Source organism: Leptodactylus fuscus, chromosome 10, assembly GCF_031893055.1.
Source record: "Leptodactylus fuscus isolate aLepFus1 chromosome 10, aLepFus1.hap2, whole genome shotgun sequence".
NCBI classification, from domain to species: Eukaryota; Metazoa; Chordata; class Amphibia; order Anura; family Leptodactylidae; genus Leptodactylus; species Leptodactylus fuscus.
The window spans coordinates 30,482,281-30,498,757 of record NC_134274.1 but is presented as its reverse complement, the minus strand read 5'-3'; the positions used below and the strand labels follow the sequence as shown (position 1 = coordinate 30,498,757).

General features: G+C 40.4%; 1 protein-coding gene across 3 annotated transcripts in view; it reads right to left on the bottom strand.

Annotated features, from left to right (window-relative positions):
- PCDH15 (protocadherin related 15) overlaps window positions 1-16,477 on the bottom strand; it is a 1,015,846-nt gene that overhangs the window by 55,566 nt on the left and 943,803 nt on the right. For 2 of the 3 annotated variants that reach the window (XM_075257479.1, XM_075257480.1), the window contains 2 exons: window positions 15,384-15,560; window positions 6,453-6,775 (listed from right to left, as the gene is read on the bottom strand). In XM_075257479.1, coding sequence (XP_075113580.1) covers window positions 6,553-6,775; window positions 15,384-15,560 — 400 coding nt within the window. In that variant the 3' untranslated portion in view covers window positions 6,453-6,552. Of the gene's footprint in view, window positions 1-6,452; window positions 6,776-15,383; window positions 15,561-16,477 lie in introns of those variants that run through there. The other variant, XM_075257481.1, reaches the window with a different exon arrangement.

The following is a 16,477-nucleotide window of genomic DNA, read 5'->3' as shown; positions in this document are numbered from 1 at the left end:
AGGAAGCCATTAGCTTCCTTCTCCATCATTTAGACATCTGCTAGTGATGTCTGATGCAGACCTACTGTATTGATCTTATGGAGATAAATGGAGGAGAGCAGCAGAGAGCTGCGGGGGAATGTTACTTGTAATTAATAAGGCACTACTACTGTGAGAGGGGCCATTGGGGAGCATAATAATGTATGGGGGAGCATTCTAATTATGGCTAGGTGATTTATATAATCAAATTCAAAATTGTGATTACTTGAAAATTTTATGTCAATTATGATTGAGGTGATATTTTTATTTTTTATTTATTTTTTAGTGCCACAACCCCTATTTCTATGCCATACCACTGAAATAGTTTTTTATTTCTTCTTGATTCATTAATTACAGCTATCCTATATAATAATCTGCAAGTGCCAAAATTATATAACTAGGATAATAGTCTGTAGACACTCGATGTACTGTATATATCCCGTGCAATAGTCTTCATACAGCTGGTAGGAAAGCAGTGTGTACAGTGTTAACCATAAGGGAATGAGTAGCCAAGCATTACACTCTATACACAGTTTATACTAAGAGGACAGCATCATATACAGTATATGACTGCACTTATATCCACTGTAGTGCATTCTAATATGAGGGCTCTGTGATCCATTATAGCAGGGGTAGGGAACGTACGGCTCTCCAGCTGTTGCAAAACTACAACTCCCTGCGTGCATATTGGCTCTGCTGTTCTGGGAACTCCCATGGAAGTGAATGGAGCATGCTGGGAGTTGTAGTTTCACAGCAGCTGGAGAGCCAAAGGTTCCCTACCCCTGCATTATAGTGTGTGGACAGATATAAGGTGCATGGAGTGGCCCTGCGGAATGGAAAAGGTTGGGAAACAATGACTGAAGCTTTTCACCCCACATCTACTACACCTTCAATATGTAAACATATATCTTATGCATGTACATGTGTGCCGCGGGTAGATGATCCGCTCGGCTCACAGGGAAGAGGAGAGTAGGGGGAAAATGCTGTGAAATAGAATGTGCACATGGTTATGTAAATGAAACAGTAGCAGAGACGTGGGGGGAGGGGGTCGACTGAACTAAACCTGTGTTCAGCAGGTGAAGTCACAAGAGATCTTAGGAGCAGTGCTAAGGATCCCCCCAAAGCAAGAAGTCTGAATGCAAAACAGGATGAAAAAGTTCAATACAAGAAACCACAAAGGGCAAAACTTGTATCTGCAGGAGCTTAGTACAAAAGGTGGAAAGAGGGAACATGCTCAAGTACCACCTTTTGGAAGGTAGCTAGACTGATTAAAGGCAATGTCTCCTTAAGGGAACATCACCCCTTCTGACCCATGTTGATTTCTCATGCACAAAGTCTTTTGATGATCATTTCAAGATGTAGATGTCAGGACCATAAAAGGTTAAATGTTTTGGAAATTATTCACTGTAAATAATAAAATATGTGATGTGTAACAAAATATACTGTTTATATGCTATTAAAGCCATCCAATATATACTATTCTACCATGCAGCAAATTAAGAGATGCGCGGTATTCAATGCTTGAATAATATGTTCTGTCGGCCAGAACGGATGCAAGTATACAGTATGATTGTACAGTTTTAGGAGATGTCAGGATTTCACACTGGTAGAAAGATAATGTACTTACTCTTTAAACCTGTTCCGCAAGTTGATGGAAGAAAGGAGAGGGGAAAAAAAAAAATCATATGTTAGAAATGAGAAAAGTTTCTTACTTCATCATTAACATTCTCAAGACTTCCTTATCAAATGACTTAGGTAATGACATTCTAATAACCAAAATCTTTTAATGGGTACAATTAATGTAATACCCTTTGCAAAATCATTATCAGCCTTGTAGAATCCAGTGTAGCAATAAATTACATTGAAGAAAAGATGTCTTAGGATAAACAGGCCCTACTGTATGTCAAGTACGGCTCCCGCGTCCTTTGTAGTCTGAATTATACTCAAAAAGTCAGTTATTAAGGATAAAGCAATCTATTTTTTTTTTTTTATGTTATAATTGCAGCGGCTTTATGGTTCAGCCTACTTGAAGCAAATGAAGGGGGCCTTGCATAATGGCGAAGCACAATTACACTCTTGGCTGAATACAATGTGATGTGTCCTGCCATGGATTCCTAATACGTTTTCATAATCGGCTTCACGCTTTGACTTGCGCACTGGATTTGTAAAGTCACTTCTTTTCATAATAAGACTTATTTTGCCTGGGCAACATTCAGCTGATTACTGAAAGCGGCGCGTGCCACGGCTAATGGCAGGCACATTCAATTGAAATATATGGAGTGAAAATGCAATTAAAGCATCTATTTAATCAAATGTGTTAGGAGTGTAATTCATTGAGAATTCATTGCAAAAGAGATTAAGCAAGCTATCCATGACCAAGTTCCAGCTCTGATAATGATGTTACATGTCAAATACCAACAGTGGAACGTGGCTTCAGACACACGTGTGGGGTCTGTGGATACAAAGCGATGATAGACTTGGTCCAAGGATTCTGCTTTGCCAATACAAAAATGATAATTTTCTGTACAAGGTTACATTGGTTATGGAGAAACATGATGGGTGGTATAGCTGAAACTCAACCACACAACACATTAGTCCTAATTAGAGATGAGCGAACACTAAAATGTTCGAGGTTCGAAATTCGATTCGAACAGCCGCTCACTGTTCGAGTGTTCGAATGGGTTTCGAACCCCATTATAGTCTATGGGGAACATAAACTCGTTAAGGGGGAAACCCAAATTCGTGTCTGGAGGGTCACCAAGTCCACTATGACACCCCAGGAAATGATACCAACACCCTGGAATGACACTGGGACAGCAGGGGAAGCATGTCTGGGGGCATAAAAGTCACTTTATTTCATGGAAATCCCTGTCAGTTTGCGATTTTCGCAAGCTAACTTTTCCCCATAGAAATGCATTGGCCAGTGCTGATTGGCCAGAGTACGGAACTCGACCAATCAGCGCTGGCTCTGCTGGAGGAGGCGGAGTCTAAGATCGCTCCACACCAGTCTCCATTCAGGTCCGACCTTAGACTCCGCCTCCTCCGGCAGAGCCAGCGCTGATTGGCCGAAGGCTGGCCAATGCATTCCTATGCGAATGCAGAGACTTAGCAGTGCTGAGTCAGTTTTGCTCAACTACACATCTGATGCACACTCGGCACTGCTACATCAGATGTAGCAATCTGATGTAGCAGAGCCGAGGGTGCACTAGAACCCCTGTGCAAACTCAGTTCACGCTAATAGAATGCATTGGCCAGCGCTGATTGGCCAATGCATTCTATTAGCCCGATGAAGTAGAGCTGAATGTGTGTGCTAAGCACACACATTCAGCACTGCTTCATCACGCCAATACAATGCGTTAGCCAGTGCTGATTGGCCAGAGTACGGAATTCGGCCAATCAGCGCTGGCTCTGCTGGAGGAGGCGGAGTCTAAGGTCGGACCTGAATGGAGACTGGTGTGGAGCGATCTTAGACTCCGCCTCCTCCAGCAGAGCCAGCGCTGATTGGCCGAATTCCGTACTCTGGCCAATCAGCGCTGGCCAATGCATTCTATTAGCCCGATGAAGTAGAGCTGAATGTGTGTGATTAGCACACACATTCAGCTCTACTTCATCGGGCTAATAGAATGCATTGGCCAATCAGCGCTGGCCAATGCATTCTATTAGCTTGATGAAGCAGAGTGTGCACAAGGGTTCAAGCGCACCCTCGGCTCTGATGTAGCAGAGCCGAGGGTGCACAAGGGTTCAAGTGCACCCTCGGCTCTCCTACATCAGAGCCGAGGGTGCGCTTGAACCCTTGTGCACACTCTGCTTCATCAAGCTAATAGAATGCATTGGCCAGCGCTGATTGGCCAGAGTACGGAATTCGGCCAATCAGCGCTGGCCAATGCATCCCTATGGGAAAAAGTTTATCTCACAAAAATCACAATTACACACCCGATAGAGCCCCAAAAAGTTATTTTTAATAACATTCCTACCTAAATAAAGGTTATCCCTAGCTATCCCTGCCTGTACAGCTATCCCTGTCTCATAGTCACAAAGTTCACATTCTCATATGACCCGGATTTGAAATCCACTATTCGTCTAAAATGGAGGTCACCTGATTTCGGCAGCCAATGACTTTTTCCAATTTTTTTCAATGCCCCCGGTGTCGTAGTTCCTGTCCCACCTCCCCTGCGCTGTTATTGGTGCAAAAAAGGCGCCAGGGAAGGTGGGAGGGGAATCGAATTTTGGCGCACTTTACCACGCGGTGTTCGATTCGATTCGAACATGGCGAACACCCTGATATCCGATCGAACATGTGTTCGATAGAACACTGTTCGCTCATCTCTAGTCCTAATGTCATTTGTAGAGTCAGTACTTTTCTGATTATTACAAAGTTGCTTTAAAGGGAAAAATATGTAAATCTGTTTTCCAAGATGTAAATAGGAAAACAGTGCCTCTGTTTGTTGCCCTCTAGGGGTAGCCCTCTTAAACTTCATGCATGGCTTTTTCAAGTCTATTGCTATGATGCGAGGATATCACAAATCGATTTATCCTATTCCAAAAGGAACAGAATCCCAGCTGTGGACAGTGCTGTTTCGATCTGGTTGGATCTCTTCAGCACAGCATAGGGAAAGCTGGTTTGGCAAAGATAAGAGACTTTTGGACCAGGTTATGGTCAAGGTGCTCTCTCCCCAAGGAGAGATGATATCCCCATAGAGTTGCTTTAGCAATTGTACTCCCCAATCGCCCCTGGTGTTTCTCCAGCCACAATGTTGTAAGATCAGGTTTAGGAGTTGCAATTATAGGGACATTGTATGGTGAATATAAAATATCAAAGATCATTTTGTTTTCTGTACCTGATCATGGGACTGCCATCTTGGCTGGACAGCTTCTCGGCATTGTTATATTTGTCATAGCATAAAACTGATTTGCCTACGGATAGTCACAAGTGAATGTTCTTTAAACTAAAGGCATTTTCAGCCTCTGAGTAATAGCTGTCTGTAGGCAAATCTGGCAAAGATTTATGTGGCAGATTTTGCATGATGGTCCAGTCACAAAATCTATAGTGTGAATTTAGCTTATTTTTTCTGATCTTGATTGGGCCAGAGGTTGAACAACAAACAGATGCTGTAGGATGGGTTCACAAGACTTCCCGCAGCCAACGTGTGCCTTGATGTGTTTGACACTGCGGCGACACATCGATCAGCCTGGTTTTCAAGTCAACTGCAGCAATAAACAGGTACATGGCTGATACGTTGCCATTAAGTTATGTAATTGCGAAACCATTAGCAATGAAATAGCCTTAAGTTGCAGCCGAGCTGAAAACAATGGCAATCGTCTGGTGTCCTATGAAAAAGGACATTCTCTTTCATATGACACTGAGGTTGCAGTTCTATCACTGGCTGAAAATACATTCAGGATTGGGATATTTATATGCTGCTATAGTGATATATATATCTAATATACATTATATATATATATATATATATATATATATATATATATATATATATATATATATATATATATACATATATATATATATACATACACATATTTTGTTGTCCTCTGATGGTCATACTAACTTGCCTCTTTTATACACTTGTAGGTTGTGACTGATTATACTTTAATATAAATATGAAGATGTTCCCAAAAAGAGAACTGTGCAATTTCCTAGTGTCATAGTAATTTTGTTATTTACCATCCTTAACGTCTCCATGTTTAGAAAGTGTCCAGTAATAGATTGCTAGCTCATTATCACGTTAATGTAGCACTGAGTATAATGTATCCACTCTCATACACGGTGTGTAATGTAGAATGATTAGGGCTCATGAAAGGTCACAGAAGAACATTTTGCACATGGTGTAAATTGTTCTTATTTGGTGTGATATTAACATTATCCCTAAGGGCACATTCTGGAAATCCATTATTCCACTTGGTGCATGAGATGAGACTTTAGTGTCTTCACGTATTTATAGCACAGCTATAAAACACCATTACCCTTTATCAGGTTACTTATCTTATGATGAACTTACAGTCATTTAATTCTTGGCAGATTATGAAGAAAAAGCATAATGCTATTGCTGTAGAGAGGGCCAGAGCACACTCCAATTACAGATCTGTAATAAGGCCCAATACCACAATGTGCCATTTGGGATACTGGTCTCCTATGAAGTGGACATAGTAAGGACCCATTCTCACAGAAAATCTGGCCCGTACATTGGCTGGATTTCCCAGCTGAAACCCAGTCAGAAGACTTGGACTCTTTGCATCATAATAGTCTCCTCCTCTCAACTCTACGATCTATATTGTATACTATAGGGACACAGGAGAAATGGACAAGCAGGGACTCCCAGTGTTACAGATCAATGTAATGCAAGGAGTCCCACTCCCCTGACTGTGGTAAGGTTGGGAAATCAAGAAGATGCATTGGGCCTTAGGATAACAAGCATTGCATTCTATATTCTCACCTCCATCTTTAGAGGTTCAGTTTCGATAATCGTTTCAATCCACCTTCTTATACTAGCCAAACACATAGTAGCAAGCATCTACTTACTGTTTGTAGCTGACCATCACAATTAATATCGCTGGTATACAGCAGAGGATAATGATGATAGCCAGTGCCAGCAATCCTCCCTCCGTGTAGCCTACAGCTTGAGCTTGCTTTTTAACATTGGCTACCACATCCGGGGTTCGAATCTCCAAGATACGTCCTCCAAGACCAATGTAATTCTGGAACTCTTTATTTATGTCGAGAACTTTGCCATCTAAAAATCTGTATAAAAGTGATATAAAGTAGTATAGGGTTAATTGTATTTCTAATTAACATAATTTTATTTATCCTTTACTTTGATCTGATCTTAATCAACTACTGACCAAAATCCTGCATCTCCATTCAATAATACAGGCAATCATAAATGAATGATTTATATACAGGACAAAGATATATTAGGAACACAGAGCTGGACACTAGATGTCACTGCAGCACAGACAAATCTGCTACAGCGCAACACAAACACAATGATACTCAACTGCTTGTCCTAAATGGCTAATAATCTCCAAATAACATGAAGGCCTCTGAGATATACAGTAGATTTTACTATAATGCAATCACAGTTTAGGATTTAGTAAAAAAATATATATATAATGTATTTGTTGTCACGAGCATATCCTCTAATATTGCACATGAATTATCAACATTTTAGCAGCGGTGAAATGCTTCCTATAATTTCGGATCAGTGTTTCAACCTATGGTCAATGAACTGTATCCTGCTGACCTTTGTAGGAGATGTTCTAGGATGAACTGCTCTGTCTAGGATTAGCACACCCTCCTTAATAACCTGAAGCCAGAACTGTGTCAATTATAATGGCCTACTCCAATACTTTATTATGGCTTTTATGTTATGGTGCTTTTGTAGGTAAAAAAGAAATTCTACTTCCCTTCCACAACATAGAAAAGTGCAGGGACCAGTGCAGATAGGGAGGAGTGCTGTCCTGAGTGAAGAACTTCCTTCTTTTCATGGATAGTGCTTTCCTGATTCCTAGACATCTCTATTTGAAAGTGATTTGATGTGATGTTACACGCTTAGATATTACACGCTTAGATATTACTTTGTGACCACTTATAGAGGACCTTTTTACTACCTCCACCAGCTCCATCTCTCTGCATCCTTCTATAGAAGTTGATCCACTGATTCTGGTACCGCTGGAATGTTTCTCTAGCCCCACCATTCCCTAGTAATCCATTTTTGTTAGTTACGGTACCCAATATGATACCTCGGCTCTCTGCTGTGAGGGGAGTGGTATCAAGCTGTCTGTTCTTGTCTAGGACCACCCACTTAGCAGCAGAGATCCTAGTTGGCAAACCAGAGACCAAAACAAATGGCACTGGTTGCTCAGATAAGGTAAGGGTTTGAGAGCAAAAATTGAAACTGTGCTGGAATTAGTGGAGCGCCACCTATTGAAGGATGCAGAGTTGTAGCTTTTGGAGATGGTAAAAAGTCCTCTTTAAAGCTGGATCCCCAGCTGAATGGAAAGGGTGAATATACATATTTTATTATCTTAAGTTCAGGGGAAAAAATGACTTGGAACAGCCCTTTTTAAGGAATTTTTTTCCCTCACTTGTTTGTGTCATATGGGACATTAGTTTAACCGGGTTAGACTTTTTGTGATATTCATACCATTACCTGTTAGCTTGTTTGCCATTCAGGTTGTGCTGATTCCACAGTTTTACCACAATTTCTAGGCCCTTTCCTATGTAGCCCTAGGATTAACCTGTGTAGGACCATTCACAGTAAATACAGAATGTAGTTCTAGCCTTTAATGGAGTCTCCAGTTCATTTTTATTGATGACCCATCCTCATGATAAGTAATCGGAGATCAGTGGGGCTTGACACCCGGGAACCCCCAGTGATCAGCTGTATGAAGGGGCTGTGGTGCTTGAAGGAGCAATGTCACCTCTTCAGTGTTTACATCACACACTGTTTATAGCAGCCTTGCAATTTAATTACTGTTCCATAGAAGTTAATGGGATAAGACTGCAATTATATTGCACAGCCGCAAAGATAAAGACAGCAGGCGATGTGTACAGGAAAGAGGTCACTGGACTCATATGAGCACAGCTGTCCCTTCAAACAGTTGTTCAGGAGGGTCCTGGATGATGGACCTTCAGTGATCACTTTATTGATAGGCTATCCTCAGGATAAGCGATCAATTAAAAAAAAAAAAAAAAAAAAAAGCTGGGCAAACCTCTTAAACTTGTGCTGTTCTAAAGTATAACACCATGAATAACGATATATATCAATGTGCTGTGTGTTAAATAGTGCCATATTCCGCAAAGAATACAGTCCATGCATTATCAGAGTTGCATCTGCCTCACACAACATACATGGTTTAGTCACTTGTAAAAATTGTCAATCTAAAATAATAAAAGCTTATAGTATAAAGTTTTCTGCCATGTAAATAAATAAACACTGATATTTTTGCTAGCTTCCAGGTTAGAGGGATCTGAAATAATAATTTCCATATTTTTATATGTCTTAATAATAAGAGTCGGGAGGCATTGAGGTTTCCTTCTGCCAAGTGTGACTTTTTGTATTATCATTGCAATGGTCATAGTGTGCTCCGCTATGCATTTCTATTCCAAAATGAAGATGGAAAGTACATAATGCTTCTCGATAAAAGAACCGTACAAGACTCGAAGAGCAGCTGTGAGCGAACACAACAGTCAGGCTCTGCCACCACATTAAATATTCCAACTGCAAGATCAGACATGTTTTTTTTATTGTTAAGAATATACTGTGGTGTTGTATCTTGGTTAGTTGTAGTTCACATACAGTATGTGGAAATGGTTTTTTTTTTTTTTTTTCTCGCTCTCTTTTGCTTTGTTGTAAAGAGACATTTCATTTTATGCATGTGGTATTCTAACATTCTTTTGCAGGTTATGACAACATTTAGGGAGTTATGCAGAAAATGTAAAAAAAAAATTACAGTATTCTCTCAAGTTGCCTTGCAGCATCTGGGTCCTGGATATGCAATACTGTGTAAAAGTTTTACGTAGTCGTGGAAGAAATTCTGCAAATAAGAATTATTTCAAACATAGAAGTGTTTGAAATTAACACAAGAAAAAATGTAAATCAAATCAATATTTTATGTGCCTGCCATGTGCAGAAGGAAGTTATGGTGTGAGCCCCACAAAGCCCTGATCTCAAGTCTGTCTGGGATCACATGACAAGAGAAAGAGAGATCGGGACACAGAAGATCTGTGCCTAATTCTTCAAGAGGTTTGGAACAACCTCCATGCAAGGCTGAGTTCACACTGAGTTTTTTGGTTAGGATTTTGAGGTGGAATCCACCTCAAAAAACGCCTCACCATACAGTCCTATGTATTCCGCTTGTAATTTTTTTCTGCTAGTTGAAAAAAGAAGCGACATGTCCATTCCTCAGGCAGATTCCGCCTGGAAAAAATCAATGCAATTCAATGGGAGGCGGAATTGACAAAAACTGCCTCAAAAACCGAGAGGTGTTTTTAAGATAATGCATGGGCACATTTCAAAAACGCCTATGGGCCCATTCACACGGGCACAGAGGGGGCGGATTATGGTGCGTAATCTACGTCATAATCCGCCCCTTCACAATGGTGGTCTATGAGCCGCGGCGTCCACCTGGCGGTAGCAACCTCCGGAGTCGGACCATTCATTTGAGCTGACTCAGGGGGTGGGGGGTAAGGGGGGGATGGACGGACAACTGGCAGGTGGATTTTGACCCGAGAGTGATGCTACTCCCCGCCACCGCCCCCCATGTGAACTAACCCTAAGTGTACCTAGAGGAATTGATGCTGCTTTGGAGGCAAAGGAGGGATCATGCCAAATATTGATTTGATTTATATTTCTTTTTTTGTTCATTTACTGCATTAAAAACACTAGTAGACTGGGTTTGCTAAAAAAAAAAAGGCAGTATGCTGGCGAACACCATATACACCAGATTTATTAAGATATGCAGGATTATTTTGTTGCAAAATATTAGTGTAAAGCAATCCAGACAAAAAGTGGTATAAGGAAGAGAAAGGTGTCTCATGTCTAGCAAGATGGGCTAACAGCAGTGTGCACTGCTCTGATAAATTTGGCATGCTGTTATGTCAACAAGATAAAAAAAAAAAAATCAATTGTGATCTAGTAAAAATTTTAAGTTGGACTTATGGGCTAACTACATTTATGTTCGAGAAAATCTAAGGGCCCCTTCACACTGAGTTTACGCTCTGTGTATTCTGTCTATACTGCGTGTATTCTGTTCATTTTACACGTGTAAAAATACACGTGTAAAATGTAGTTAGCCATTGAGTTCAATGACTTGTTCGTATAACGCGCGTATTTTTGCGTAAACTCCGTGTGAAGGGGCCCTGATAGTATGAACCCTAAAAACAGCTATGATGCTGGAAAACCACTTTTTCTTTTCTCTGTTAGAAAAACATGATCAGGCACCTTGTACTCAGACTCTCAGACATGACTCGCGTGTAACTGGATTTTCATTCTTTTCAATTAAAGAGATTTTCTCATTAAAGTAAGCAATGACGTATCATTAGAGTATGCCATATTTTACTGACAAATGAGTGTTCAACTACTAGGAACCTAATCGATCCTTAGAATGAAGAGGCAATAGAGTTAGTTAGAACATGACTAATGTGAGACAAGCTAGTGGCTAAAAATGTACGGAAACATAAAGGATTGTTCCTGTCATGTCATGTATTCTAATTTAACACTTTTGTATAAAAACACCAATTTTGTAGAAGATCACTTATGGAGCTCTGTTGTAGTTTCATATGTGGTGGGTGGCCAGGAGCAGTGTTGTACAGTCTATACAGTCAATGCATGCTTCACCCCCGGGAAGATTTTAAAATAATGAAGAATTTGCTACAACAGTAAAAAACAAAACAATTTTATCCAGGTATATCTGTTAATGAGAAGAAAATTAGAAATGTTAACACCCCCCCCCTTCCCTGTTAAAAGGATTATCCTGATTTGAATACAGCCTTACAGGCATAAAAAAAATCTGAAGCAAGATGGTGAAAATGCCCTTCTGTTTACATAGAGATCAATATTATTAAAAAATATATATATTTATTTTCATTCTGTTTTGGATGGACACAAACATGGTATACCAGGACATGGACTTATTCCATATTTTGCTTGGACTGTCGGTCCACACATGTGACCATGTAATTCACGGTCATGTGTACGGGCCCATAGAAATAAATGGGTCAGTGTGCTATCTGGGAAAACCTGTATAACACACTGATCATTCATACGGTTGTGTGCAAGGGGGCTTAAACAGATCTGATAAATGGATGTAAAAAGCATGATCTGAATGGAGCCTGAACACCAATATACTATATACAGTCACACAATGTGTGGTCCCAATTTTAGCAGCATGCTTCAACACTAGACCAAATGATCATCTTGGCTGCTGTCAAATCACTAAAACAGAATGTACTTTAAAAAATAGGTGGGTCACATTAATGAATTCATATTTATTCACAAATGTCAACATGAGATTAAAGATTAAGACTTGTGGTGATTAACATTATGCTTTTAGCTTTTACTGCAATATCATTCTTTAGAGAGAGATTACTGCTGTTTTTTGTTTTGTGTTTAGTTCCCTAAATTAATTGGTATTAGTTGATATTTCAATTTTGTGACAGTCAGATTTATAACTTGATAATATTCACTCAAATAAAGGCTGATATTTGAAGACATGCCCTTTTGGTGCACACTTTTCTTCAAGGAACCTAGAATGTTCCATAACAAATGACTTGCTGTTCCCATCACAGCAGGAGCCTCAGGTGAACTCTCACCTCGTCTTATCACATGACAAGTTGCAGCTGCTTCTGCTAAAAGGCGATGCCGTGCCTCGATCCTTCATCAATAAAATATTGTGAACAGATACTTTTTCTCTGAGGGCACAGTGACAAGAACTTTAAGTATAGTTAGATACTGTGGTCTGATGTAAGCTCTGCTGATGCCACAAAGGTCCTGTTTCTTCCATGTACTTTACTTTTTTCATTCTCTGCCAACTACTGTTCTTACACTGTTATTTATCAAGTGTTACCTGTACATTTTATAAAAATAACCTTTTTGTGCATGTCTTTATGTACATGGATGCATACCTCAACTAGTATTACCTTAGTTTTTCCTTTTATGTATAAAATTCATAAAATTCTTCTCTCTTATTGACTCCTGTGATCTCATTGCGACCCCCGGGAAGTACGTCTTTCTGTTCTGTCTAGAGTCATGGAAATAATGTATCAAGCACTGATGACTAGAATTCTGTCATCAAAGGTAGCAAAATAGGTTTTTGCAAATTTTTTGGCCTTATTTGCTCACAAAAGTTGCAATATTTTTTGTTAGTGCAGGTGCAACTTTTTTTTTTTTTTCTTTTCCAAAAGAATGGTTAGGGAGGTAGCATATCCCTATTGCGGCATCTGCCATACTATTAGGTGGGCGTCAGCTATTTAAAGGGATTCTATCATTAGAATCCTTTTTCTCTTCAAACATCACATCGCAATAGCCTTTAGAAAGACTATTCTTCTCCTAGCTTTCTTTTTCTGATCCGCGTCACTGTTCCTGAGAATTATCTTTTTTTGTGCTCACCAAATATGCTCCTGTGATGCTTGTCTTCTTCTGCCAATGCCTCTCCATGGTGTTTGTAGAAAAAGGGATTCTAATGAGAGAATCCCTTTAAATATCGCAGCTGCTCAGGAGTTGCAGGGCACCATTTTCCCAGTAGCGCCATTTTTGAATGAATCTACAGCCCTCGGAGTGAGATCCAGGGCTGGTGATTCATAACTATGACAACCAGTAGCCTATTGAAAGCTCCCAGGTTTTTCATTATAATGCTTCGGTTATAGGCTGTGCTAAGCAGCTATGAACTTGGTATTGCACTGCACAGTGACTACTGTAAAGACAAAGCCAGTAAGAAACTAATATAAATGTGTTTTTTCTCTGATTCCACCCCATTCTTAATTTTTTTTTTTCCCCACTTCCACTCCACTTTTCCACACTGTCTACCAATAAGTATTTGGACACCCATGCAAATGAAGATATCTGCGGTGTCACACCTTCTACCGTTAAATAGGAAACACCATTGGCATTAGTCACATGCAAGATGCCACGAAGTGCAGAGTTGTCAGATTTTGAGAAAGGGGTAATTGTCGAGGTACCACAGAAATGGGCGATCCTTAAGGGACTTAGCAAGTGAACTGAATTACCCAAAATCGACAGTGGCCTATGTGATTACGAAGTGGAAGGTGAACAGTGATTGCCGGAATGTGCCCCGAGTTGGCAGACCCCTGAAACTGGGAGATACTAAAGACCGAGGGGTGCTGGCCTGAGAAATTCGGAAGAACTGCACCCAGCCGATGGCTCTCATACACCAGGAGCTTCAATAGGCATCCAGGAGTATTGTGTTGACCAATACCATCTGTAAGGAAGCATCTGCTGGGTTCTACCAACTATTGTATATGAATAAATGTTGTTGTTCTATTCTACTACAGGTGTCCAAATACTTATTGATAGAGAGTGTATCATATGGAAAATTAAGTGGTACCATTACAAAGTACAATGTGTCCTGAAAAAGATTAAGCCCTGATATGGCTCTGTGAACAGATACAAAAATCAAAAGATTAGGTCTTGTGGAAGGCTTTGATTCAAAAGCAAAAAGAAAACAATGACTATGGCAGGAAGAGGTTAAATCTCCCTTGGTTATAAATCTCCCCCACAATCTCTAGCACCAGAACTTCCTGAATGATGAAACTACGAGAATGTTTTACACTAGTTCTTCATAGTTGGGGATGGAATATCCAGTTTGTTATCGGTACGTAACTGCAAGACTGCTACAGGTATTGATGAAAATGAAACTGCTCCTTGTAATAGTAACAGTGTACAATTTAACAGTTCAGCTTCCCTGTCTGCATACTTTATGATCCCGTCAGCACAATCCCTCAGCAGGTACAGATGGTGCTGTCTATAGTTGCCCATGGGATGCTGTGCCGAGGCATCATGATATTTGCAGCACAGCAGGAAGTGAAAGTAAGATGAATTCTAAAAATCAAGATATCTGAGCAGAAGCAGTGGAGAGGATAAACTTCAAGTGTATATATGTGTGTGTATATATATATATATATATATATATATATATATATTAATATTATATTATATTATATTTTGTGAGGTTGAGAAAGGTATAGTCTGGGAGAATTATTATATTTCCCCAAGGATGATGCCATATGCTCAGGCATTTAGTTTTTAGGTCCTGGACTGGAGTAGGAGATCAGGCCAGTCCTGCAGGGCAGCCCACTCCAAGCTTGAGAACAAACCAGCAGGGGAATGTAAGTGGCACAGGTGAGCTGTTTAGTGAGGAGAGACTGAAACACTGGGGCAGTCGACCAGTGAGAGAAAGAAGTCTGCTACAGAGGACGCTGCTAAGAGCTGGGTATGTGTACCTCATGTTTACTTGCAAATCTTTTTTTTTAAGTGCCCAGCGATAGGCTGACTCCCTGGTTAGTAAGAGACTGTTTGTTTAGTTAGCCGCTGGAGAGGCGTAGGACTTTTATTTTACTTTGTTTGATATTCTGAGCGGCATAAAGCTGTACACATAACCTTGTGTGCTACAATAAAGCCTGCTTTGCAGAAGAAAACCAGAGCTTCTGATTTCCCCCGTACACCACAATATATATATATATATATATATATATATATATATATATAAGAAAAAATTCCAGAGGGTGCCATAAAATTAGGTGGGGGTGCATTAATGGACATATGTGTGCTCACAGGAATGCTGCTTTAAATATCATTTTAAGTATATATTACTTGTTAAAGTATACTTACTTAAAAAGTTCATTACGGGATATAGCTCGATTCGTTTGTGGATCAACAGCATAAACCATTAAGTCGCATTGAGTGTAGTCCTCTTCTGAAAAGCCGTCTCCGTATCTTCTGGCTCCAATTGATTCCACTACAACTGCTGCTCCTGGGATTTGGTCCTGGACATAACGCTCTAAAATACTGAAAATGAATACAAACAAGGATGAGTTGAACTTGAATTTATTTATTTTACCCATGGCACATTTTATTTGATAATGTTTAGAATCATTACAGGCAGTGCACGGCAAGCACATGGACCCCATTATAGTCTATGGGGTCTGTGTGCTTTTACAGCACAGTGCTTGAAATTGCGATTATATTCCGACCGCTAGTGTGAACCGTCCCTTAATGTGAGGAAACCAGTATTATAACAAACTTATTACACCTGTGGCGACCGATTGGACTTTTTAACCCTTTGGCTAGGAACAGTATGTGTTTGTTGTGGAGGTAATGCCCATATTATATAAATGGCGGCAGTAAGTTTTTAGGGTGCATGTAGTTTGATGTATGCTTGGTTTGCAACTTCAGTGGAGGATGAGTGCAAGACTAAGTGGAAACCGTTTCAGCCATTGCAGTCAGACCACGTCAGACACTGGGACAATGTGTATGTGACCACCATGTAAACGAACGCATATACAGACAAACAAAGGATCAACCAGCAAAGTACAGACCATTAGAGGATTATATAATACTGTAGACTTATCATGAAGTTATAGTAGAATCGCTTTTAACCACATGAGGACCGCCGTACGTAAATTTACGGCCTCATGTGCTGGTACCTAAAGACCGGACTATTGCCGAAATACGTCCGGCCTTTAGGTACCTTTCTGGCGGGGGGAGGGGTGCGGGGGGGGACAGGGGTTAGGTGTTACTAACACCTAACCCCTTCCTCCATAACGTCCAGTCGGAACTGAGTCCGACTGGACGTGTTAACCCTTTCGATCGCGCCGTCAAACATCGCGGCGCGATCGAAAGGGATCCGCCGACAAGTTAACCAGATCGGCACCCCCCGCGGCGAGATCGGGGGGTGCCGATGTCAGTAGAAGGTAGTCTGGGGT